General features: G+C 42.1%; 1 protein-coding gene across 2 annotated transcripts; it reads left to right on the top strand.

The window, feature by feature from the left end:
- LOC307248211 (atypical kinase COQ8A, mitochondrial-like) lies at positions 1–27,771 on the top strand. Of its 2 annotated transcripts, XM_080024523.1 has the most exons (18): positions 1–416; positions 1,411–1,502; positions 6,793–6,892; positions 7,382–7,464; positions 7,624–7,895; positions 8,156–8,375; positions 9,035–9,101; positions 16,105–16,179; positions 19,194–19,322; positions 20,514–20,599; positions 21,012–21,152; positions 21,965–22,046; positions 22,480–22,573; positions 23,500–23,641; positions 24,221–24,328; positions 24,417–24,482; positions 24,726–24,812; positions 25,132–27,771. In XM_080024523.1, the coding sequence occupies exons 3-18, from the start codon at positions 6,799–6,801 to the stop codon at positions 25,426–25,428; spliced, it is 2,043 nt and encodes a 680-aa protein (XP_079880649.1). In that variant the 5' UTR covers positions 1–416; positions 1,411–1,502; positions 6,793–6,798; the 3' UTR covers positions 25,429–27,771. The 2 variants fall into 2 exon arrangements, with proteins under 2 accessions (XP_079880649.1, XP_079880650.1); XM_080024524.1 differs by lacking the exon at positions 1,411–1,502.
- Positions 27,772–27,900: the final 129 nt, after the last annotated feature.

Below are 27,900 nucleotides of genomic sequence, written 5' to 3' on the forward strand. Positions count from 1 at the left end.
GCAAATCTACATAACACAAATATAATAATAATAATAATAATAATAAAAAAAAAAAAGACAACAAATCGCCCCCAAACTTCCCTTTGACGTGGGCCGTTCACCCCTCAACAGGTTCATGAAACAAATGACGAAACGAGCGCGGCTTGTCAGCGGTCCAACTCCGTCGAGGTACGGCTCTGGCTCCCCCGCCGAGTTGGTAAATAACACGTTGCGCCCTCTCGGTCCGGAGCTGCGGCGGAGAAACGCGATCGACCCCGCGAACCCCACCGCTGACCGCGCAGGGTGTGTGTCCGGATATTTACACCCATGGACTGAAGTCAAGTAATCGTATTTATTTTCGCTCCCCCCCACTACTCGACCTCATCGGGAGATTAGCACCGAGGGAGGAAGCCGACGCGCGGCTTACAGAAGCGCAGGTAGGTGACATGTTGTTACGCTTCAACCGCTGAGACGCAGCGACGCGTTCATTCTGTTTTTGTTTTGTTTTGTTTGTTTTTTTTCTCCCCCCTTTACGTGTTTTTAATGCGGCGGTCGAGTTGAGGTCACTTCGCAAACCGTCGCTGCGTGTTTACAAACAGCGTGAGAGCTGCGGCTGCGGCTGCTGCGTTCGCTCTGCAAACTTGCTGCGCCCGAATGTACGGAGCAGGTGACATGTGGTGTCGCTGACAACCACCGGGAATATATTTATCTTCGCATTTTGTGAAGTTGTTGAAAAGGCGTCTTTTCCCCTCTTTATATGGAAGTGAAGCTTTTGTAATGTCTTCATTTGACCAGGCAAGACAAATAGGAAGGAACACCTATTTAAAACAATAACTTATTGGGAAAAAATATAGAAGAGTTTCTTTCATTTTGAGGGTTTGTATGTCGTGGTGGTATTTATTTTTCTGTTGAGCTTCATATTTTGACATACAATATGGGATGAATGGATTTGTGGAGGGTGGCACATAATCGTGCCTTGATTCCGCCTTTTCTCGTCTCTACCTCTTATCTCATAAGTGACGACCTCCCTTTACTCTAAAAATCATAATCTCCAACACTGCTTATGCTACTCATTTTTGAAAGTTGAGTTTGCCGGGACTAATATACAGTTGTGACTAATACCATTAGATACCACCTACTGTAATAGTAATGTAGTGTTGAACGTTGTTATTCTTTAACAAATGTGGTTAGTATTTATGTAATCTTTGTTGGTGCATACATAGCAATGGTCAGCAAGCAGTTACAGCAACAAGGGCACACACACACACACACACACACTCATAATAGTGGCTACCATGCCCTCCACAAAAGGACACACGCACGCACACACACTCATAATAATGGTTACCAAGCCGTCCACAAAGGGACACACACACACACACACACCAGGATGCCTGGCTATTTTCATAACGGTGAGACATCCACTTCCAGAAAGACCACGTAGCAGCTGAGGCTAAGCTCTAAAGCTTCGGATCCCGCTCAGTTCCCTCCCTCTCTCTCGCTGCCCTCTGCTTCTTGTAAAGGTCAGTATAACCGATTGTTTACCCTTTTACCCTCCTGTCCCCCTGCATTGCTCCCATTTCTTTTTTGGCTTGGTGTCATCCTTTACTTTTCCTCTTGGCCCGCTGTCCTCTTCTACTTTGCTCTCCTCTGTTCTTTCTTCTTTCGTCTCCCCCAGTCTCATGCCTGTTTCCTTCCCTCAGACACATAGCTACGCTATTTGTCGTTTTATTATTTTTTAATTATTTTTTATTCCCATTTGAAATGGAATGGACGAGTGAAAAACACATTGATGGTAACTTCTGTTTGTCATAAACAGCGTTGTGCTAGAATACATTATAATTATATTAGGCTATGTTTAGGTGTATTTTTCCTTTTTTACATGTAAATGCCCTGAAAATACATCACTTCTGCACATTACTACACACATTTATTACTACACACTACTGCTGCACATAAGCAGCTACGATGCAAACATACACATATCTGAACGTGTATACATACATGTCCACACAGTTTAAACACAAAGCAGAACATGCATATACAGTGTATCTCAAAATGTTCAAGAAGACTTTTTGTGTGTCATAGCTTGCAATACTTGTTTCCACATAACCACTACAGTACAGATGTACTGTCTGGTCAGCCTACATTGTCTGTGCCACTGTAATAGCTTAATAATTAACAGGGATTATTAAATAATCTTTATTTCCCCTCTGATCTCTTATAGGTTGGCCAACACTGTTATTCTGAAGCGTTAGGGAAGTCCAGATAAAGTTCGTTCGCAGTGTCGGAACAATCGTTGTGTGTTTTTATTTTCCGCCCATAGGACGCTGCCCACCATCCGCGTTAAACGCTTCGGGTTTTGGTCACCCGCATCCCGGTATTCTGTTTACCATCTTGGAACGGGCCTTGGCCACAGTGGGCCGACCCACTTTTGAGTCGGAAAGTAAGCGTTAGTTCATCCCTCTCAGCGCTGGCCTTTCCAAATGGCTCAGAGCCCAGAGCTCTGTCAGGGCATGCCGTCGTGCCCACACAATAGTTTGAGACACTGAAGTACACACCGAGCCCTCTCAAAGTAACCAGCGATAGGATATTAACACAAAGGAATGCTTTGATGGTGTCAAATAGATAGTAGTGGCAGATAGAGAGCATGTATTTTTCATCTGGATTGACCTGAATTGACCTGAGTGATCATCACTGCGGAAAATAATATTAATTTCTTGGTGGTGAAATGTTTGTTGGGATATTAACACACCAAGATATATCCACTCAATTAAATGTAAATAAGGTGTACATTGCTCTGAAGGGGGATTGGCAAATCTGTTGTTGGGGCTTTTTGGATTGAACATTGAATAACAGTGATCGGTCCTATCAAACTGTGAAGCCAAAATGTCATATTTGCAAGTGCTTGATAAAATTTTTGTCAGTCATTCAAGTGCAACACAAACTAAACTCCTGATTCAAAGTAGCTTGTGTATTGCAAACCACTTTTTAGTGGTATTTGAATGATTGGTGCTGGTCTTGCCATTGCCACAGCCCACAAAGGAAACACTTGTGACTTGATTTGTTGATGTAATTTTCCCAAGAACTCATTGATTAATAGGCAGTATACTTTTCTTTTGACATTCCATGTTTCAACTTGTTAATCCAAGCTTAACCTGCCTTGGATGCGGGTTTAGTGTGCAGCATATGTTGACGTGGTGATCTACTCTGACTAAGTGTACATTACCAGGAGACCCAGACTAGAGGCCAGGGTTACCCCAATGTCATATTATGTCTTCATAACTACCTCCAGAAGGCACATGACCATTAAAACAATAAGATGTTTTCGTTTAGTCAATCGTATTAAAAAGTGGGTGATGGCCTTTAACACAATTTGGAACAGACGTGTTTTCCACTCTACGGATGTCTATAGTACTTTTTCCAAATGATCGCTACTTCTCATGCTTGTTTTTAGGATGTTTCCGTGCAAAGTGCACCAAATAAGACACAGAGTAACTGTAAAAAAAAAAAAATCAAAAGAAGCAATATTCATGTGTCAGTCTAATTTGATTTCTAATATTGATTATGGTTTCTGATAAATATGTGGACATCCACCACTTTCCAATTTTCAGAGCACGTACAGGTCTCTCTCTGTCTCTCTGTCTCTCTCTGTCTCTCTGTCTCTGTCTCTCTCTCTCTCTCTATCTCTCTCTCACACTCTCTCCTTTGCTCTCTCTCACACTCTCTCCTTTGCTCTCTCTCTCTCTCTCTCTCTCACACATACAGAGCTTCACCTCCTCACTGTGTATTTTTAGAACGGGAGCCGAGTCACCCTCTGAGATCTATCAATGCATCTCCTGCAGGCACGTGACTGTTTGGGAAGCCAGCTGCAGGGAATGTTGCCGTAATATCTTCCTCTCCCTCTGTGTCCCTCCATCTATACATACTGTATACCTGTATGTATATACTGTATATGTTTAGCTCCCTCCCTCCCTCTTCTCTATTGTCCTCCAGTAGTAGGCTTGGCTGACGATATAATAATTGATGACAGACTTTTTTTTTTTTTTCCTTTTTTTTTCAATCCACCGGGAAAAATCCGAGAATTGAAACAGTGTACGTGCAGTTTACCATGTTCTTAAACTGTAGCAGAGAGAGGGAGAGGGCGGAGGCTCTCGCCATCTCTGCTCAGAGCTGTTGAGAAACTACTCCGGATCCCAGTTCCCCGCTCTTCAGTCCCTATAGAAACTTTAAAAGGGGCAGGTGCTCAAATAAAAAAGAAAAGGCACATGGACCCCGGCGCCGGTTCTCACCATTTTGCAGCTCTGGGCAAACGGAGCAACATAACGGAGCGCTATTCACTGGGAGGAGACGCCCTGTCGGGGCGCCCGTGATCTGCACTTCGCTGTGCGCACATTGCAGAAAAGGTATTATACTGAGTGGGAATACAAAATAGAAATCAAAGGAATAGACTATTATGTATGTATATGGAATAGACTATTATGTATACAAATATGTGCAGTAAAGTGGCTTGTGAATAAAGTGAGGTAGTATGTGTTGAGATATACAGTACAGTTATACAACAGTACGTCACAGCAATACAGTATGCAGTACAGTATGCTATAACCCAGTACAGTGATACAGTATTCAGTACAGTATGCAACATACAGTACAGTTAGGTAGTGGGGCCCATGTGTGTGTCTCAGTCCGGGCCCCTGCTGAGTTCAGCGTTGACAGTCCTTATGGCTTTCGGGAAGAAACTCTGTCTCAGTCTCTCTGTCCTCACTGTGTGACTGCGGAGGCGCTGCCTGTCCTGAGGCAGTACAGATCCCAAACCAGGCAGTGATGTTGTCTGTCAGGATGCTCTCCACTGCTCCAGAGTAGAAGGACTTGAGGATCCTCACGAGACCCTGAATGTCTTCAGCTGTACTGAGGTGGTAAAGACGCTGTCTCGCCTTTCTCACCAGAGTGTCTCTATGTATAGTCCATGTTAAATCCTCCGTGATGTGGACTCCCAGGTACTTGAAGCTGTCGACAGAAGTCCCATTAATCACCACCGGCGTGTGCGTCCTTGGTTGTAATCCTCTCCTAAAGTCCGCAATCAGCTCCTTCACTTTGCTGACGTTCGGGAGGAGGCCCTTGTCCTGGTACAGGAGTGACAGGTTAGCCACCTCCTCGCGGTAGGCCTTCTTGTCCTCGTCGGCGATCAGGCCCACCACGACGATGTCGTCAGCAAACTTGATGACGGTGTTGGCGCTGAACCTGGCCACACAGTCATGTGTGTACAGGGAGGACAGTAGGGGGCTGAGGACGCAGCCCTGGGGGGGGGATCCTGTGTTCGTGGTGAGGCAGCTGGACGTGTGCCTTCCCACCCTAACCACCTGGGGCCTGCTTGTGAGGAAGTCCAGGATCCAGGCACACAGCGAAGTGTTCAGTCCTAGATTTGCCACTCTCTATGCAAATCTTGTGATGATAATATAGCAATATATAATATAATGTCATAGATAAAAATTGATGTATTTTGTTTCCTTAGTTTCTTACTGTACGGAAAATGAAAAATACGTAAACCTAACTCAAGAGAATTTGATTTTTTTTGTTTTGTTTTGTTTCTCCTCCAGACAACGGTGCACGCCGGCTCCCGTGCCTGTGTTTTCATTTTCTATCTTTTTATTTTAGTTTGTTTCATACACGTATAAAACAACATTTTTAAACACAACTGAGTTAAAGGGACTGTCCAAGTCCTTGCTTCCGTACTGTCTCAAAAAAACCTGTGCGTCGGGATGCACGTCTCCCCATTGCTTTCGGTGCTCCCCAACGATCATCGATAGGAATTTTGCACGATTTCCCAAGACTACCATATAGCAGGTGGACATGTCATTTGTTAAGGCTTTTGAACTTTCCCCCTGATTGGATCTCAGTCTCAGTGGTTTTGCAAGTGTCAGTGGTTTCCCTCTCAGGTTTATTCTCCCATAGCAAGTCTGAGTTTTGAAATTCAATACCTTCATTGGCACCGAGCAAACCTCATTAACACTATCTAGCATTGAAATCTCTTGCGTTCAATGCCACATCTCATTGCATAAGGAGGTCAACTCTTCAGCGTCACTCATGCGTTTTCTTTTAGGATTTCAGTTTTACAAACAGACGAGGATGATAATAATAATAATAATAATAATAATAATAATAATAATAAGGAATAATAATCAGCACAAACTATCTAGTGTTAATATACAGAGTTTTATTGAGGGGAAAAAAGGGTGCATGTGGGAATCTTAATAGAAAATAAACATTTTTGTGATTTTGAAAAGATAAGACTGAAATTGCTCCTCGATTTCTCAAAGATTATAGATTTTTTTTTTTTTTTCTTCAATCTAAATTGTGATTGGGGGAAAACTAAGAGAGGGACCAATACCACTTTTCAGTATTGATAATGATTTAAAACCTAAACTTTAAGTACCTGTCAGTACTGAGTCTGGATCCCATCCCTTATCTTCACTGGGCAGTATGGACCTGGAGTTGCTGTTAATTCCAGCTCATTAGTACAAATATAATGATTCACAAATCTTTTTAGAGGAATGTATTATGCTTCTATGTGTCAGAGAAACACAAGACCAAATTTTTTTTTGTGTTCTCCTGAAGATCCATTTTTGTCTGAAAGTGGAACAATATTGGACGCCACAATTTGTCTATTCCTATAAGAAGGATTGCTTGGGAACTGTTATGTTGTATATTTGTATGTGTCTGCATCTGCATTGAAATTCCAACACCAGCACTGAGCATCTTTATTTTATCATTGTTGAGTTCTGCCTTTTTACCTCCATTTCTTCCTGGCTGCAGGTTGTCATGGCGGGCGACATGATGTTAGTGATGCGAGGTTTGGTCAAATTGAGCCAGGCCGTCGTGGAGACCCAGACCATGACCCTGCGCAGTGGAACCGGTAGGTGCAATGTAACGTCCACTCCATAGTGTGATACCATATCCCTGCTGGGTGTTTTTTTTTTTTTTAACATAATACAGCTCTACTGTGGCTGGCTGCTCACATTGATTCCAGAGGAAATGCCAAACCGGCTTATTTGAGGTTAACACAATGTAAATGCCAATAAATCAACATTTTTTATTTATTGTCATCATTATTATTATTATTTATGTAGTTATTTATTTATTTAGTTATTTTTGTGATTCATGATTAATAATAAATTAATTAATAGTTTGAAAATGAATCAATAAAAATAATACTAATAATTTATCAAAATGAGATGTCACTACTAGGTATAAATGAGAAACATGTTAAGTACAGTATTAAATGTCAAACACTCAAGTTATTATGAAAATGAAAAACATTAACAATCCTGCACTTTTGGTGTTTTGGGGGATTTTAAGGCACCGTTCACTGTATCACATAATCATAATAGAGCGTTTGTCTCAGGGGTCCCCGGAGTTGGTGCTGTAGCCAATAACTTCCAAGCAACTGCTGAGCAAGGCATCACTGCTGCTATGAGCAAGATACAGGTTTGTCTGTCTATGCAGTTGTGGGAACACTGGATATTTATACAAATCTCAGTTTTTGTTTGTTTTATTTCCAGAGTAATTTAGTGTGTGTGTGTGTGTGTGTGTGTGTGTGTGTGTGTGCGTGTATGTGCGTGTGTGTGCATGCGTGCATTCATTTAGGAGTTCTCTGGCCAGCAGCAAACCTCATCTTTTGACTCTGAGTTTGACTTCCCACTGGACGATGTGAGCATGGCTTCCTCAGAGTTCGAAGAGGAAGGAGGCGCCCTCACGTCATATCACCAGGGAACTGGGGATCAGGGAGAAACCAGTCGCAGCACGGCGGCACCGGGAACGAGCCGCCAGGGAAACGGGAAGGAGTCGCTGTTTGAGGGCTACAAAGATCCCAGCAGGCAATTCACCGGACAGACCAGATCTTACCACCAGGACTTTAGGTATAAAACAGACGTGTGTTTGTGTAACTACAGTCATCCTCCATTTTTATATGCGAAATTTCTATATATGTATGTTTTCTATATATATATGTTTCTCTGTTTTTTTTACGAAACTAATCAATCCATCATTCAATTTCATTGTTTAAAACAATGACTTTTTAATATTGTTATAAAACCATCACTCCATCAAATTTAAAGAATTATATTGTAAATTGTATGTCATCAAGTCTGGTGTTCTTCCACTCGTCACTTTGATACAGTATTCCTGGCAGGCACTTCCTTGAGAATCCCAGTCTCTACCGCCACAATCTGAACCGGCACCTCCTCAGACAGCTGTACTGTCAGGATCCGGCGAGGCAGTTTGCCGGGCAGCCAAGATGCTACCATCAGGACCCTTCCACCATGGGGGGGCTGACTGCGGAGGACTTGGAGAAAGCCAGACAGAGCAAGAGGGCGGACGTCAAACCACACAAACAGATGGTAATTCTGCAGAAAAACAACTTTGACGAATAACTTTACCTTGAAAAATACGGGTTATTGAATATTTGAACAAAAGATGAGACGGACGTGAGTTAGCGCTTGATTAAGGGGTGGTCACTGATTAAGGGGTCGTCACAGAGCCGAGCTCGTAGACAAACAGGACTCCGAGACGCACAGTTTATTCAGCACACACACACGCTTATATAGTCATGGTTAGCATTATGACATAGGAAGGGGTTTGTCACAATGTAAGGAGCGACGAGGCGACTAGAACTGCTTTTAACCGGTTTAAAACCAGTTCGGTTATTGTGACGAGCATACACAACTGTGTTTGATTATATGGTCATTCAATAATACAGTATTGTAGCAAATATATTGTAACGCCTCAATATCGATCATCGAAGATATTCTGGTGATATTATGACCAAGCAGGACAGAGTATGTTGAATGGAGTTGAATGAAGGCAGCCTTTAAGACTAAATTGAACACTATTGCGATATTTCAATTCCAATACGATATTGCGATCTCGAGCCTCATATCACGATCTTGATATTATAATGATCTACACATGTTCTCTCTTGATAACTGAAATGTTAAAGCATTACTTTTCGAGATACTTTTGTACATCATAACTAAAGCATTTCTTTTTATTTTTTTAGTTAAGTGAAAGAGCCAGAGAGAGGAAAGTTCCGGTGACGCGACTCGGCAGACTGGCCAACTTTGGAGGTAACCCTTCATGTCTCTTTATTGTAACGCGAGATGGCTTTGGAATTGTTCAACACTATAAAGGGGAGGATTGTGTTTATGACCTAAAGGTATTTATTTTTAGAAAATGGGTCAATCAGCCCCCTTAGTGGCACTTGAACTCATTACCTTTCACAAAGTTAGTCTGAAAAAGGAAACGCAGCGGTGCATATGTAATTAAGTTGAGTTTTCTTTTTTTTTTACCACAAATATGAGAAAACAGTTTTTATTTTATTTCATCTCTGGGGGATAATTCATCAGACCCTTTATCAATTTTTTTTTTTGTTGAAATTGCATGGTTTACTAATTGCAATTGTCTCATAACCCTTAGGTTTATATTACATCGTCAGTTTCATACTGTAAACTTGCTCATTTTTAGGATCTGCACTGACAGACTCAGACCTACCAACGAATTTTGTGTACCAACTATGCAATTTTTAGTCAAAATACGCACGTACGAAATGCCAGCTGAAACTATGCAAAATGATATACATTATATATTATTGTAATTTAATGACAATACATAAACTTCTACAAACTGTACATTTATTGGGTATTTTAATTACATCCCTCGGATTGGACCATATGCACCTGTGGTTCTATAAGTCCTCCCTCTCCGCTCACTCAGCATCCGCTGATACGCAACGCACGGAGCGGTACTTTATTATCCACCGAGGTGTAATGCTGCCTTTCTGAGGTAAAATGGGAAATGGTAGAGTTATAATGAAGCACAAAAATGTGACCGTAATGTTAACATATAAAATGTGAGATGCACCAATCGATCGACCCTTGACCGGAATTGGTCAGTTTTCACCGGCCGATCAGTGTCAGATATATTTTCTGATTCTGTGGCGGTCAAATCTACACGCCCAGTACTGTGCTCATGTACTGTACTCATAAAAATGCTCTGATACTCGTGTCTGAGACTGATACCAGTGGAATCTAATGTAGTTGCGTAGTTGATGCTCAAAAAAGAGAGCAGAAGAAAAAAATGTCGGCTGTTTGGGGGGAATTCAAGGTAAATTATTTATTTATCACCTGACAATTTACTATCATTGTGCAGACTTTTTTTTGAGACTTGAGTTCTTGACAAGTCACTCAGCAAAATGAGTCATTCGATTTGATTCACTTGGTTAAACGCACAGTGAGGGAAGCAGGACTTCCAGTGAACGAAAAAAGTGAGAAGAGTCGGCCATTTCTTTAATTTGTCTATTTTTTTGTAATGATTGCAGTTTGCAGTTTGAACTGGACTTTTCCACGTTACTGTAGTTATATGTTGGGTCCTACTAAAACTCAGTGAGAGTGACAGGTTGAATTATACTGAAACTTGGTGACTGTCCCATATTCTATTTTAGTGGAACTCAGGGACTGTTTCATGTTCTGTTATTGTTCCATAGTGAAAAATGAACAATGATAAACAGTGTCAAAATCAGCAATCTCACTATTGTGGTAACTGAAAATTGCAGCGGTAGTCTGTATGTGCAGCTGTCCAATCACGTGAGTGTGATCAGATCACGGGATGTACTTCTCATCGACGTACAGCAGATCGGAAATCGGAATCTGCAGGTCAGACTTAAAAAAAAAAAAAAAAACAGGAATAAGAATCGGCCAAGAAAATTGCAATCAGTGCATCTCTAGTTTGGTGTGAATAACTGATGGAGTCATTTAGCTGCAGTAACTCAAATGCCACGGAGACTCTCTGTTGCACTCTTGTGGTACTCAAAATATTTTCCCAAGGTTGTCAGGTCTGCAGACTCTTCTGCACTTAGTTCAGTGGCAAAGATGTTGACGCAGGCTTTCCCTGGTAGATTTGTGTTTCATCCTGAAAGAGAGAGAGCACCGTGTCATAACATGAAGCTGCATTTACATCAGCGGTGAAGTCATTTCCATGTATAGCGCTGTGGCCCCAATGACAACATGGCAGCAAAAGAGGATTGTGTTGTGGTGAAGCAAGATGACATCACTATATGTCACGACAGGGTTTTTACAGCACAAGGTCTATACATTGATTGAGGAAGAAATGAGAACATAAATACATACTGTACATACGTTTCCAGATTTCTTTGTGGTTTTAGTGGTGGAATCGGGCTTTATTCATTGTCTGGAGTAGAACAGGAAATCAATTAATTGTTTAATAGTACAACCCAACCTGAGACATCAAGAATTCAACCTCAACAAAATGTGACCGAAGCAGGGGAAGGAGAAAGAAACCCAGAAGCGAAGACAAGCACGCACCCTTTGGCCTGGTCTCTCATCCAGACCACAATAATAAGCTGCCTCCTCACGTCCATGTTTCCCTGCAGCGCACGCTGGATGGAGTGTTACATTGCAGCGGAGTAAAGGCACTTGCACCTGTCGTATACATTACACATTTAAAATAAACCACCCAACCATGGGCTATTACTGTACTGTTTTTTACTTCATACTGCTGTGATCTTTTTGGCGGCCAAGGCCATAAATGTAGTCGAGGGAATCATCTTGGGACATTAAAATCAAAACAATTATGTCTGTTAAAATAATACTTTATGAATGAATGGGAAAAATAGTACAAGGTGTATTAAAAAAGACAAACATTATCTGATTTTATTTATCCATATATAAAAAAAAATTGTCAATATTAGTCAAGTTCACTGCATCAGAATCAATGTTGTGTTATAGAGTTTTTGACATTTCACTGCATATTTGTATAAAAGTATGTATATGTATGTGACAAATAAACCTCTTGAATCTAGAACGTCAAGTCTAGCGCTGAGCCTAATAATAATAATAATTAGGGGTGTCACAATTCCGATTAGATGGCATAAATCAGTCGAAATGAGCGTTTGATTTCGAACTTTGAAATCACAACTAGGTTCGCGATTCTCCCCATATTTTTGTGGGTAATATTATCCAACATGGTCGCCATATTGGGGTGGTCAAGACCCGCTGGTAAACAAATGCAGTGTGCACTGGGGGGGCGTCGCCAGCTGCGAACCGACTTTCATGAAGTTTGTTCGGCTGAGGAGTCCGCTGCGCTGCGTCCCTCAACGCACACTGCACCCTCCCACCTGGCACGAGGGCTGCAATGAGGACTACGCAATTCTTAGTGATAATACGCAGATACGAAATGCCAGTTGTGTTATGTTACACCACAGTAAGCAGTGCCTGTAACGCCGTCCCCCGAGCTGCACTGGGACACTCTGACCGCCTCATGGTCCACCTGATTCCTGCATACAGGCAGAAATTAAAGCTGTGAAAACCTGTGGTGAGGACATCAAAGAAGTGGACCAACAACGACCTGAATAACTTCTACAGTTGCTTTGAAAGACAATGGGACAGTCCTGACACCTTCCACCAGCCCCAGCCTAGCAGCTCCACCTCCGCCACCTCCGCAGGAGACTGAACCTTTTTCACAACTACTCACCTCAGAGCCCCCCCCCCCCACCACAGTGATGACCCTTTCGATCCTTGAGAGGGACATCAACAGGCTTTTCAAGAGGCAGAACCCCCGCAAAGTAGCCAGACCAGACTGTCTCCCTCCACCCTGAAGCATAGACACTACATGGACCTGTACGCCTTGAATTGAATGGGTATGTCAATGCGTTACATTAAAGCACATTCATCATTCTTCTGGACTATTTTCTGTGTGCATTGCACATACTGTTACACTTTATACTGAACATTTGCACATTCCAGCCTTATTTTACATATTCTTACTATATATATTTTACTTATTGTTTTCCTGTTGCTCTACTTTACATTTATGTTTCATGCATGCATCGAAGATAATGCGACCAAGACAAATTCCTTGTACGTGTAAACTTACTTGGCAACAAAAAACGATTCTGATTCTGACCTGTGGTTCTGTAACCCCTCCCCTCCCTCTCACTCACTCAACATCCACTGAGCGCAGCGGTGCTTTATTATCCACGAGGTGTAACGCTGCATTGTGAGGTCAAATGGGAAGTGGGGGAGTAATAATCAAGCACAAATATGTTAACATATAAAACGTGAGATGCACCGATCAATCGGCTGGTGACCGGAATTGGCCGGTTTTCAGCTTGATTGGCCATGACCAGTGACCCGATCAGTGTCAGATGTATCCGATCCTGTGCCGGTCAAATTTACACACCTGATACTGTTCTCATGTACTGTACCCATAAAAATACTCAGATACTCAAACTCGATACTAATGTGATGTAACGTAGTTGTGTACCTGACGTCCAAAAAAAAAGAGCCAAAGAAAGAAAATGTCAGCTGTTAGGAGGTACTTCAAGGTAAACGAAGAACATTAAATAGAAGAAGAAGAATCTTTAATTATCACACAGCACACCACACTACAACACATGCACGCACACCCACACACACATGCACATGCTTTTGGATGGTGACCGGTGAAATGAGGCCTCTACATTTAACCCATCCTGGCTTGTCCTTCCTCCGGGGGGGGGCAGCCAGGAGCAGTGGGCAGCATTCATAGACGCGCCCGGGGACCTGGTGACGAGTGTCCATCGCTGGTCAGACGATGAGTTCTATCGCTGCCGCTACAGCGAAGCATCTGCGCTGGTTGTTTGTAGTGCATGAGCTCCGCTTGTGAGGAAAGGTTCGACTCTTTTTTGAGACTCAGTTCTTGACAAGTCACTCGTAAAACAAGTTGTTGGATTTGACTCTGTTGGTTTAATGCATGGTGAGCGAAGGAGGACTTCCATGTAGCGAGAGTGAGAAGACTCAGTCATTTTTATTTTTATTTATTTTTTTGTAATGATTGCAATTTATTTTGGAATGGCAAGTACCATATAAATATAATAGAAATGTATATTTGCACTTAAAAGTGAAATAATTTCATTTGAAGTTTGAACCGGACATTTCCATGTTAGTTATATGTTGGGTCCTAATAAAACTCAGTGAGAGTTACAGGTTGGATTATACTGAAACTTGGTGACTGTCCCATACTCTATTTTATTGGAACTCAGGAACAGTTCATGTTATATTATTGTTCCATAATGAATAATTAACAAAAATAAACACACACAGTGTCAAAATCCGAACTCTCACTATTGTGGTAACTGAAAATTGCAGCAGTATTCTGTATGTGCAGCTGTCCTATCCATTGAGCGTGATTAGACCACGGGATGTGTTTGTCATTAATGTACAGCAGATTGGAAATCTGAATCTTCAGGTCAGACTTTAAAAAAATCTGGAATCTGAATCGGCCAAGAAAATTGCAATCAATGCAAATTTATAAGATGATGCATTTCAAGGGGTATATCCTCATGAGATGAATGGGTATACTGTATATAGTTAGCCGTAGTAGCTCACATACAATGTGATGAGCCTCGTTACGAGACGGCTACGGTGTGATTAACTGATGGAGTCATTTAGCTGCAGTGACTCAAACACCACGGAGACTCCCTGTTGCACTGTTGTGGTACTCAAATATTTTCTCAGGGTTGGCAGGTTTGAATACATCTACAGTTTTTATTTGCTTTGTTTGGAGAAAGGTCTCTCTGATTGGAGCGGCTGGTAGTCATTTGTCTTTTACTACCAGTGTTCCCTTCTGGCAAAAATAGCATCTAAAAAATAGCATAAAATAGCATTCTGCACTTATTTTGGTGAATAACTTAAAATTTGTGTAATAACTAACTTATTGTTTATTATTCTAAAGTCTAGTTTTGCCAAAGCTCTGAACTGTTTAGTCGGGTTGTCTAAATATTCTCATATTTTTGTTATTGTATATCATTTTTAATATTCAAATTAAAGTTACTTATTGAGAAACAAGTGTTTTTCTTTACAAGTCAGGACTTGATAGTCTAACAATGGCATAGCCGTCAGTGCTGGAAAAAAAAAAAAAGGTAAATCAAAAATTGAATCGAATCATGACCTTAAAATCTGTCAAAATTTGTCAAAAAATTTGTCAAAAAAAATCTGTCTTCAGTTTTGTGGGAGAAAAAAAAGAAATAATAATAATTCACGCACCCTGGAATACTTGACTTGATTCACCTATAGTGAAGGAGTATTCGACAAGCTGTATTACAACAACATGTATTCCAACAACCGTCCTTGTCCATCGACCATCACTGTTCCAGCAGCAATTTAGGATGCACAAGATATCAATAAAAGAGGGTGGGGCCCAAATTGTTGAAAATGCATCAAAAATTGTAAGTTAATTTATTTGTAAATGTGGAAAAAAAAGTGAACAGGTGGAGTCACAGCGAGGAAGAATTATGAGGAAAAAATATAAATAAAAAGGAGAGTCTTGGAGGTGATTAAACAGAACTCCCAAAAACAAGTCCCCAGTCACCCTGCATATGTGTTTTCTGTTTTATTATTTTAATTATAAAGGTTATATGTGTCCCTGGCTGAGGAACCGAGCGTTGACAGTTTTAAAAGTCAGACGGTGACGGGGGGGGGGGGGGGGGGGGGGGTTGAGTGCCTCGCTCGCCCTTTACTCGTTCTCTTTCAGTGGAAACTGTCATGGGTACAAAGTGATCCAGGTTTCATGTGGGTGAGTACACACTAGACTTTGGTTTAATGTGGCTGAGAATTTTTTGAGGGTAAGTGACAAAAGTGGTTCACAAGGTTTCTGGTCAACATGAGGTTCCTAAAAAATGACGAATGGAAATGTTTTCCTGGGTCTTTGTTGTCCGACCATATCTAAATGTTGTCACCTCAGAAAACCCACTGACTAACGTGTTTTGTGATGAGGCATTGCCTAACACAGAGGAGCTGGGTGAAATGTGCACGCATACATGCACACACACAGTCACTCTTTCTCTTACGCACACACACACGTTTCCTTCATTTCCCAAACTCTTGCAAAAACATTCCTCAATGTGAAAATATGTCTAAGATTGTAACATTCTTCAAATCTTCTACTGATCTTAACTGTGTGTGTGTGTGTGTGTGTGTGTGTGTGTGTGTGTGTGTGTGTGTGTGTGTGTGTGTGTGTGTGTGTGTGTGTGTGTGTGTGTGTGTGTGTGTGTGTGTGTGTTTGTGTTTGTTTCAGGTCTGGCTGTTGGTTTGGGTATTGGAGCTTTGGCAGAAGTTGCCAAGAAGAGAATCAGATTCAATGAGACAACAGGTAACTAAGCATCAGCTTCTGTAAATGAACAAACAGCTTGTACATACAGTGCAATTCACAAGCAGTCGGGATGATACAGTATGTTCCATTGTGTAGTAACGGGCCAGGGGTACGATTTGGGAGATGAAATGGCATTCCCTTGTAAATGGCATTTCCTTTGAATTATAGCCAGGATCAGCCCAAATTCCTGTGATCAGTTTGAAATGTCAGTGGCATTATGGCAGGATTTGCAAGGCTAGAAGGCATCTCTATGTCTTCTGGCTATTTCGGGTGTAATGATGCACACGCATTTCTGGTTTCAACACAAACACTAACGTTTTTGACATCGGATTCCGTAAGAGTTGTTGTTCTTTTACCCACCAAAATATATACTGCATTTGCAGCGACACAGAAAAACTGGCGGGACTGATGAAAATAAACTTTGTTTGGTTTGAAAGCTGACATTTTTGGTTTTCTCCCAGTCTCCATGAAGGACTGTCTGAGTTCCCAGCGAGCTCAGAGAGTCTCCTTTTCACCACCAAGATCTTTTCTTCACGATGTCTGTGTGTGTTGGATGACTCTAACAAACGTGCGTCTGACTAGAAAAGCACAGTGTTGACAAACTGGGCACCTAAGTGAAGATGGGGGGAAGCTGAACTCTTTCGTCATTTGCAGTTACTTAGTTCCACTATTTTGGCTGCGGAAACTTCTCCCTTCACTGTGTGTGTGTGTGTGTGTGTGTGTGTGTGTGTGTGTGTGTGTGTGTGTGTGTGTGTGTGTGTGTGTGTGTGTGTGTGTGTGTGTGTGTGTGTGTGTGTGTGTGTGTGTGTGTGTGTTCCCGCTGACAGACTCGGGTGGAGTCTGCCCTTGCTTGTCCAGTAGTGAGGCCAGAATTGGGACAAGGTTGTGTGTGTTTGTTTTCAGTGTGTGGAGATAAGAACTGTTGATACAGTTTTAAATCGCAGTGGCCTGAATGGAGCGCTGATGTCTTTGCCACGCGCTCAAAATGTTGTTGCAAAATTTGATACCCCTGGATTGTGAAGGCGTATTATAACATGCCTTTCAAGTTGAAAACAAACCAAACGCACCCCACCCCAGTGCCTCCATGAGGCTCTTCTTCTCTCGTGCATTGAAGAAGAAGAAGAAGAAGAAGAATCTTTAATTGTCACGCAACACACCACACTACACACACATGCACATGCTTTGGATGGTGGCCGGTGAAATGAGGCCTCTGCATTTAACCCATCCCGGCTTGTCCTTCCTCTGGGGGGGCAGCCAGGAGCAGTGGGCAGCATTCGTCGACACGCCCGGGGACCTGGTACCAAGTGTCCATCGCTGGTCAGACGATGATGTGTGCATGTTTTTGTGGGGGTCCTTACTGACGTGAGGTGGAGGAAACCACATGTGAGCACGGGGAGATCATGCAAACTCCACGCTCCTATTTGGGAGATAACCCGCCGGAGCACAATGCCAACAGTGCCCCAGGCGGGAATTGAACCCAGGACCTTCTTGCTGTGAGGCAGCAGTGCCTTTGAATACCACTGTTCCAGTCAGAGTGCATCTGAAGGAAGAATCACTTTGTTGATCCCCTTGGGAAAATGTGTCTTCACACGCCATGCCCACGGGAACCAATTCACGCTGTGGAGGTGAAGGGCAGAATGTGCAAACTGCACACAGAATGACCCCCCCGGTGGGGTTTAAACCACAGATCCTTCTAGCTGCGAAGCAATATGGCCAACCACTGCTGCTCCTTGAGAGGGGTCGAGGCAGGCGCAGTATCTTTGGACCAACGGCAACAAAAAGGGGATTTTTGTCAATAGAACGGGTGAAATGGCAACCCCAGTCCCTTAGATACAGTATATAGACATTTCCTTGCGTGATGCAGCTGTGGCTTCTATGTACATACTAGTATTAAGATATACAGTATGTATGATGAAGATATACAGTATGAAGATGCCAAAGTGTTACGTGTAATACTTAAAGTAAGATTCCTCGGTGCTGGAGATTGAAGCAGCCGCCCATGGACGCCCAGGAATCCTCCTTGAGCGACTTGCTGGCTGCAGCCTTTCAGAGCATTCCAGTAGCGTTGTAGAGACCTGCTAATCCAAAAAGAAGAACTAAGCTGTGGCAGGGGAAACAAGTTGTGTGTGTGTGTGTGTGTGTGTGTGTGTGTGTGTGTGTGTGTGTGTGTGTGTGTGTGTGTGTGTGTGTGTGTGTGTGTGTGTGTGTGTGTGTGTGTGTGTGTGTGTGTGTGTGTGTGTGTGTGTGTGTGAGGCCTAGCACTTATACTTTAGTAAGTGTGGGCGTGGGAGCATGTGTTTGAGCACGTACAAATCCCCTTCTGGACGTCAAAGCCTCAAAAAGCAGCTTGGGCCACACCTGACTGCGTGCCTGATGACCTACTGACACACATTGTGTGTGTGTGTGTGTGTGTGTGTGTGTGTGTGTGTGTGTGTGTGTGTGTGTGTGCGTGTGCGTGTGTGAAGGTTTCACAAGTCAAGGCGTTGAAGACAATAATGGCCATTGTATTCCTTTTTCATACTATATAAAAAATACTTTATATATATAAATACTTTATATATTAACCTTTACTACATTGAGATTGCATTTGTTTTTCAAGAGGGACCTTGCCATGGACACAATAAAAACACAGGAACATTAACATCAAAACATCCACAACGTAAAAACCATTACAAACATGCGCATTCATATTGAAAAAGCTCACCCATTCTGTGTTTTAAAATCTGAAACTGAAATGAAATATTCAAGTTAAGTACTCTTGTCTTTTTAAAGTCAAAAATAATAGCATTTTTGCTTTTATTATTGAGCAGGAGTTACCGTATTTTGGAACCTGTTACATCTTTGCACCAAACGATGAAGCCATGGATTTGGCAAATAAATGAAAAATACCAGTACTTGTTGTTTGTTATTCTGCCCAGCCTTTCCTAAAACTCAGCTGGGGCCTCGGCCAAGAATCTTTCTTTGGTGCTTCACAAGTTGTACTCAGATCTTTCTCTCCCTCTTCCTCCCGTCAGGTGAGAACAAGAAGTCCGTCCTGGAGTCCAGCCCCTTCCTGTCCGAGGCCAACGCCGAGCGCATCGTCAGAACCTTGTGTAAGGTGCGAGGAGCCGCTTTAAAACTGGGGCAGATGCTCAGCATACAAGGTGAGAAACTGATACGAACACACACACACACACACACACACACACACACACACACACACACACACACACTGCATATGTACAGACACGGGAAGGGTTTGGGAAAGAATCTACACGCACATTAAAGTTCGGATTCCGACAACTTATTCAAAATATAAAATTCTGTTTTTTCACCTTATTCTAATTAGTGCATGCATGTGAACACGCTGCGATGAGAAGGACAGAAGGAGGCAGAGGAGAAGAAAAGAGAGCGAAGGCATAGAAAGAAACCCAGTGAATGTGAGTGGGGGGGATGGGCGGAGAGAAAGGAATGAGGGAATGCAAGCGAGGACGTGTGAACAGGGCGCTTGATAGCTGGAGATGGGAGGAGAGATGGGGCGTAGGTGGAAAGTATATCAAGTACGCAGGCATGGGATGGTGTGATGGGAACGAGTGAGCGAGAAACCAAGCGAGGGGAGGAGGGACCCGGTGTTACCCGGTGCCGAGATCTCTCTCTCGCTCTCTCGCTCTCTCTCTCTCGCTCTCTCGCTCTCTCTCTCTCTCTCTCTCTCTTTCTCTCTCCGTTTACCCTCGCTGACGTCGCCGGAGAACACCGGCGCCCGGATTACAACCTTGGAAGGGAACGCAACAGCCATAAAAATACAGCGTTAAGTTTCACTGATCTTGACTGAGGTCCGGTGACACTTGACATAAAGACATCTGCCCGATATAAATCTGTGTACACAGAGACAGGCACAGTCCTTCAGGATATACTGTGTATGTATACAGACTCGAGGGTCTAACGGGTGTTGACAGGTGAGTGTGTGCAGTTCTACAGGTGTGTCCTTCTCAGCCTATGGTTTAAGATCATCACCTTCTGCCAGACAACTCACCACTTACACGCACACACACACACACACACACACACACCAGTCTGGAAGGAAGGAAACAAAGTCTATAATCCGACTCCATTGTCCACGTCGCCTCCAAGCCAAATGCCTGAGCAGATGATGCAGCTGTGGGTCATCTCTGGGGCTCTGCCAACCCACCCAAACCCGCCCGCTCTGGGAAGCCGAGCAGGGCAGGGCCCGTCTAAGCGCCGGGACGGGAGCCCACGCCATGCCTCTCTGCGCGTCATCTGTGAAATGATCCCAATTTCCTTTCCACACGGCAAGCAGACAATACGGTGTTTAAGCTGTTGTGTTTGTTTTCCAGACGACGCCTTCATCAACCCGCAACTCGCCAAGATCTTTGAACGCGTGAGGCAGAGCGCCGACTTCATGCCGATCAAACAAATGATGGTACCGCGTTGCCCGCCCGCTTTTTTTATCCGTCACGTCCTCAATTTGTGTCTGTTTCTTGGCCTTCTCCTTTTTTCCTCTGTGTTTCCACTTATCCATCTCTCTGAACATGGATTCATCACACTTCACCACGGAATCAACCGCATTGAAGCTAAAATATTAAAAAAATTATAATAATAAGGAAATGTATACTTTATTCATAAAGGATTTGTTTTGTGATTGATAATATCAATCATGATATACTGTACAATATACAATAAATTGGGTATTATTATCAGGCCAGTGTCTTGGACCGTAATTTGCACGTGCCTGAATCCCCCCACTGAATCCCCCTCTAGAACAAGTAATATCTAAGTATTGTATTGGTATAATATTTATTTTCATCCGGTCTTTGTGGTTATTGTGTGTTCAGAAAGCGCTGAACAGCGACTTTGGTCCGAACTGGAGGGACAAGCTGGAGTCGTTTGAGGAGCGTCCATTTGCGGCGGCATCCATCGGACAGGTTCACCTGGCCAGGATGAAGGACGGCCGCGAGGTGGCCATGAAGATACAAGTACGTGGGTTTTTTTTTGCGTTTTTGTCGTTTAAATAGTGTTCACTGAATTTGGTTTAGTTTATTTATGTGTATCTGTGTAAAACAAATTTCGAAAATGAAGGCAGACGGGATAAAAAAAACAAAAAAGGGTGTGACATAAAAAATAGAAGGCCTTAGAATTACTGTATCTTATTAACACATAATTAATTTAACAAAAACAATTTCAAATATTATTTAAAAAGCATTGTTATGAAAGGGAAGATGTTCTGTGTTTTTCTGCCTCTGCGTATGAGACAGGGAGACTCTGAGACAGATTAATAAATACATTTTGATAAATGATCTGATTAATCAATAATGAGGTCATAATAACAGTTTCCATCAAAACATTAGCACAAAGGAAGCCAAGAGACACTCCTGTTAATTCTTGAATTAAACATAAATACAATATTTTAATGCGTCCAAATGCAACACACCTGCTACACATACCACATTCACTAGTTCCCAAAAACCACATCCATCACACATCACATTGACAACAAACATGAAGCAACCCCAATCACTAAATCACTTGCGGCCCTAGTTAGTGGGAGATAAAAATTAATTGTGAATTCTTTGTTATAACCAACCATGATAGTGTGTCCATAACAATGTGATAATACACACTGTTTTAAAGTACATCAAAGTGAAGTATTACTATTTTTGGTGTGTGTGTGTGTGTGTGTGTGTGTGTGTGTGTGTGTGTGTGTGTGTGTGTGTGTGTGTGTGTGTGTGTGTGTGTGTGTGTGTGTGTGTGTGTGTGTGTGTGTGTGTGTGTGTGTGTGTGGCTCCAGTACCCAGGTGTGGCTCAGAGTATCAACAGTGATGTCAACAACCTGATGACTGTACTGAGCATGAGCAATGCCCTGCCCGAAGGTACGAACGCGCACACACACACAACTAAATATACACTCGGACCCGACTCACTTCTAACCTGCTTTTCCTCTGAATTTATTTTATGATGCTTATTTTGATCTTTTTTTTTTTTTTGCTTCTGCTAAATTCTTGGTCAATTTCCTGTCACCGTTCCTCTATTTTTTCTTTTCTTTTCTAATCCTCGCATCTCTTTCCAACCTCAAGTTTCAATTTATCATGAATCACTTGTCGATCAGTGCCATGCCAATTTATTTGCAACAGTCACTGCAATATGTGCTGAAATTAAACATTATGTTATTTGTTGATTGTGAAATGCTACTGTGAATTTGACCACCAGTATTAAAAATTCAACCCCCCGCCCCCCTCCCTCTCTCTTTCTCTCTTTCTCTCTCTCTCTCTCTCTGCCTTTCTATCTGCTGTTTATTTACTTTAGGTCTGTTTCCAGAACATCTGATAGATGTAATGAGACGGGAACTGGCGCTGGAGTGTGATTACGTGAGAGAAGCTCAGTGTGCCAGAAAATTTAAGTGAGTTCATATGTTTGTATATCTGTAGAGTATTGTCAATTGGTCAAATCTGCATTGCTCTATTTATCAAATGAAACAATCTGTGATGCAGGTTTGGGGACACACACACACACACACACACAGAATTATATTACATCCACACTTACACCACAAACTTGTGTATTCATTTGTCTATGGTTCGTCTTTTCCCTCAAGCTTTTAAACTTTTTGCCAGAAGGTCACAACTCAAAGTAGCACAAAATCAATGACTCATGTTTCATTTTGCAGCACGCTAAATATAGCTGAATGTATTGGGAACAAATAATTTCCTATGTGTATACTGATTATATAATCTGCCTGTATTAGAAAGGTTTATGGGTTTATGTATTTATAGTGTATTATCACCGGCAAAGATCTCAGCACCATTAGAGCCCTTTGAGCCCTTAGAGCCTGCTGTGACAATAAACTGCACTTGACCTGACAACACTCACCTCACAATGGTAAAAGCACAAAAACAAGGGTAAATTATTTTACCCTTGTTTTTGTGCTTTTACAAAGGTCTTAACGATACAAATTGTTATTATACACATGATAAATAAAAGTCTTGATAAAAATAGAAAGCTAAATGAAAAGTAAGTGTAAAAATAAGTTATATAAAACAATTTGTATAATATCATAATTTAAATATAATATAATAATTAAATGCCAAACAGTGCAGAGGACATGAAAAATTATAACACCGCATTGTTACAATAGCCTTCTATCACAATGCAATAATAAAATATCATTAAATCACATCAAAATATTATCTACTGATATTGCAGATTAAAATAAATGAAAAGTAAATGTCAAAATAAGTTATCTGTTTTTTAAATAGAAATAGTATAATATAATAATTGCGTGCAACATCATAAGGAGGACATTAAAACGGTGTCCTTCTCTGTCAGGGAGCTGCTGAAAGACCACCCGTTCTTCTACGTTCCGGAGGTGATCGGGGAGCTGAGCAGCAGCCACGTCCTGACCACGGAGCTGGTCGCTGGGTTTCCTCTGGACAAGGCTGAGGCGCTCACGCAGGAGCTGAAGAACGAGGTGAGATAGAAACACAGGGAGGTGGATGGACTGGTGATTGTTTGGTTAGTTGGTTTGCACGGCGCCAGTTTGGATATTGGAGGCTCAGGCCGTTAGTTTGGCCTCATTAAAACATAATTATTGACGTATCATCCCCTTTTCGGAATTACAGGTATGTAACACGATTCTATGTGTTTAAAAAAAAACAACAGAAAATTAAGCTGATTTTATTTAATATCAAACTGTACGTATTTGATTTGGCTCTTTGTATCATATTTTTGTATTGGAAATATTCTTTATTTTCGCCTAGTATTGGTCCAATATCAGTATTGAATGAAGTTAAAGGCAAACTGTTATTAAACCCAACTCCCAGTACCTTTCAATCACTGGGAGTCAACCCAAGTGATAAACATCAAAATGTGAAGCTAGTCTCATTAATGGATCAATTTAAGAGATTTAATGACCAACATTTTTTTTTGCAATAACAATGCTCATGTGCATGTACATTAACATAGCTGACATACGTAGTAATGGATGTATTGTATCAATAAGGATAAAAAAGAAAAGTCCTCTGACATTTCCTCCCCCTCTCTCTGTCAGATCTGTGAGAACATTCTGATCCTGTGTCTCCGGGAGCTGTTTGAGTTCAGATACATGCAGACTGACCCAAACTGGTCCAACTTCCTTTATGACCCCAACACGCACAGGGTGAGTATGAGGCTACTCACAGTCAAATAAAACAGCCTTTATTTGTAATATATATATTGTTTCCTAAATTGCCTTCTACTACCACTAGGTGGCGCTGTTAGACTTTGGAGCCACGAGAGGGTTTGACCAGAGTTTCACAGATCGATACATAGAGGTCAGTTTTTGATCAGCATTATTTATTCAATTAAGATAATGTATCATCATGAGTTGTTTATTAAATTGTTATTCATTATTAAGTTATTTTCTACGATTTTTCATAATTTCAAGAAAGACTTGAAATTACTTTATTGTGGCTCCGTTTAAGCCATTGAAAATCTTTTTGGTGCGATTGACCTGCTGTTTAACCTCCGGATGTCTATATCACTGAACCTATCGACTGTTTATCGTATTTCTCCAGGTCATTCGATCAGCTTCACTGGGCGACAGGGAGGGAGTTTTGAAGAAATCCATTGAGATGAAGTTCCTCACTGGATACGAGTCCAAGGTCTAACTTGTATACATATTTGTCTGTATTATATATATTTGTCTCCTCTCGCCTTCCTCATCTTGTGTATTATTCTGTATTATGGCTTTAATATACCCATTGGCCATTATGTGCTGCTCATTAAAATGTGATGGAAAAATGAATTTATATCCTTTCTTGCTGGTCTATCTGCTTTACATTTCAACCATGATAATCTGAACCATCATCTGTAGGCTAAGACATTCCACTCAGTGTTTTAATAATATATAATAATAATAATAATAATAATAAAAATAAACCGAGCTTTGCTGTTCTCGCTGATCCTCATCCCCTTTTGCAGGCGATGATAAATGCCCACGTGGATGCCGTGATGATCCTGGGCGAGGCCTTCGCCTCCACCGAGCCCTTCAACTTCGGCGCACAGTCGACCACCGAGAGGGTCCACAACCTGATCCCTGTGATGCTCAAGCAGCGGCTCACGCCCCCACCCGAGGAGACGTACTCCCTACACCGCAAGATGGGCGGCTCCTTCCTGATCTGCTCGAAACTTGACGCCAAGCTGCTCTGCAAGGACATGTTCACCGCTGCCTACGAGAACTACTGGGCAGGCCGCGCCCGTCCGTCCTCCTCAGCTTAAGGACGACCTCAAGCCTGACTGTTTGTTGTTGTTGGGGTTTTTTTTGTTGTTTTTTTTGGCATTGATTTTGAACGGACAGGGGAGCAGGTCCTGGGGGTCAGAAGCGGGTTCCCCCCGGACAGGGGACGGGGATGGTGCGTTGGGATGTGAGTACAAGCCCTTTTCACTGGCAACAGCAAGACCCTTTGCCACCCTGCACCAAGGCTGTCCATGAGTTAGTGTGCTGTTATTTTTCATCTAGGCCGTAGAGTGTTCAGCCCCATGCCACAACGACCGTGTGTATACAGTCAGGTCTCAGAAATGTTAGATTTAGGCCTTATTTTACGCCTAATATGTTGACTTGTATGCATTAGAGTTCTTGACAGGTCTACCCGGGTGCACATTTTACTATGGCCAATTGGGGTGGGGTCAGGGTCAGGTCACATATCTCAGATGGGAGATCGCATATCCCGAGTCAAACAGGGTTTGGGTCCAAATTTTGGGACCCGCGAAGACCTGATGCATTGCGTCGCTTTTACGCAACAGCAGACTGGAATAATGACATCAACTCACACAGGTTCATGTAGTTCGGGACCATGCTACGATGTGACCATTGATGACTGCGTTTTATTTTGTCACGGGAGGCATTAATACCACGCTGAGTGTGAATTAGGCATGCGTTAAAGGAGGGCGAAGCAGCTTAGTTTGCACCCGGTGAGCTACCTGGCTCCGTCAGGGCAGTTTGGACTACGGGATGGGAATGGAGAGACACAGGTCTCTAGTTCTGCCGTTAAAGGAATGCAAAATAGAAGGGTCCAGATGTATTCCTTCGTCTTTTTCATTTCCTGCTGCTTGCCGCCGTGTTTTCTTTTTCTAACGTTGTTTGTATGGACGGTTGTTAAGAGTTAAGTTGGCTGTCGGTGGCGTCGAAGCAGAACAGTTTGATTGTGCCGTGAACTCTGGGTTGAAAACCAAGGGCTTTCATCATGATTTGTGGATGTTATCCACTCATGTCATCCCCCTATCCACTAATAGGGGGTTTTCTTTCTTTTTGCAGTTCCCATGATCGCCTGCTTCCCTGCAACAGAAACGTGATTGTTTTTAAGTTTGTAGAAGGACGTCATAGAAAGTTTATAGGGAACTATTAGGATTATAATCTTAAAGGATAACTCTGTTTTTGACCTGTATGTCCTCATTTTTTTTCGATCATAGCGACCATCCCCGACCACAATCTATTCGGTTAGGAAATTATGTAGATTAAGTAAAAAAAATAATATATTTTTTTTAAACCCATTGAAATTAGAAAAAATTCAAGTACAAACTAAAAAGTACAAACAGAAAACCAAAAACACTTTTTAAAGATGGTGAAAAAGCGTCCCAGACGTGAGGGGAACGATGCGTTTGTGTTGACAGATCTCAACGGTGTGAAGACTGAAATGCCAAAAATGATTCAGAGCTCAGGGGTTTTGAATCTTTTTTTTTTGTTTGTTTTTTTTGTTTTTTTTGGCAAAAGCCCGAGAGGAGGAACTGATGAGGTTGTATGCTTGTTTTTTTCTAATCGTGCGCTGGTTCTGATTCTAACTGATTCCTCTTTTGACTGATGAGTACAAGTGTGTTTAATTGAGCGGGGGGAGAGTTTGTAGAACTGATGTTGTGAAATGTGTGAGAAGTCTTCAGGGAGCAGCACAAAAGCTTTGTCCACTCATGAAGCTTTAAATAAATAAATAAATAAATAAATAAAACCTTTTTAAACCAACCTTTCCCTGAAGGCATTGTGGTTGGTTTCTTCCGTTAAACACCAAAATATGCACAATTTACTATTTTAGATGTCATTTCCCACACGAATCTATGAAGCAAAACTGGACATCTTGGGACATTTTATCCGGCTTCCTCCCAAAGCCCCCCCCCCACGTGTCCCCCAATTCAGATTTCTTCTGATTGATGATGTAATGATCACACCGAACTAAGCGTATTCCAATAATCATATATCCCAAAACCTCGCTGGTTGTCCCTGGAACTGCTTCCCACCGGAACAGAGAGGAAGCGTGTCATCGCACCTTCTCCCTCAGCCACCGCCCTGGACATTTGTATTGTTTGTGTGTGTATTATTATGATGTATGATGTGTGTGTATTATTATGACGCTACAGTCCTGCCAGCTCCTCCTGTGTGAATATCAGAGTAAATCGGAAATCAAGGTGCCTCGTGTGTCGTGCTTGGAAGGCCGTCCGTCGTACGGCTTGAAATATCTCCTTTATATTTCATATCAAGAGTCAAAAGATGTTTTAAATTTTCTAATCAACTGCGTTCTTTGTACAGAGTGATTCACTGTATGGGAAGGATTAAATATTTGATTCTGAACTTGTCAGCTTGGTTCGTGTGGCTGTTTGTGTCTTTGTCCATCAGTGAACACGAGTTACAAACTAATGATGATGGTGTAAAAACGTACGGGTGCGGGCAGTAGCTAATCAATCCTCTCCCCACCTCCGAAACAC

This window comes from Zeus faber, assembly GCF_960531495.2.
Source record: "Zeus faber genome assembly, chromosome: 2".
Lineage (NCBI taxonomy): Eukaryota > Metazoa > Chordata > Actinopteri > Zeiformes > Zeidae > Zeus > Zeus faber.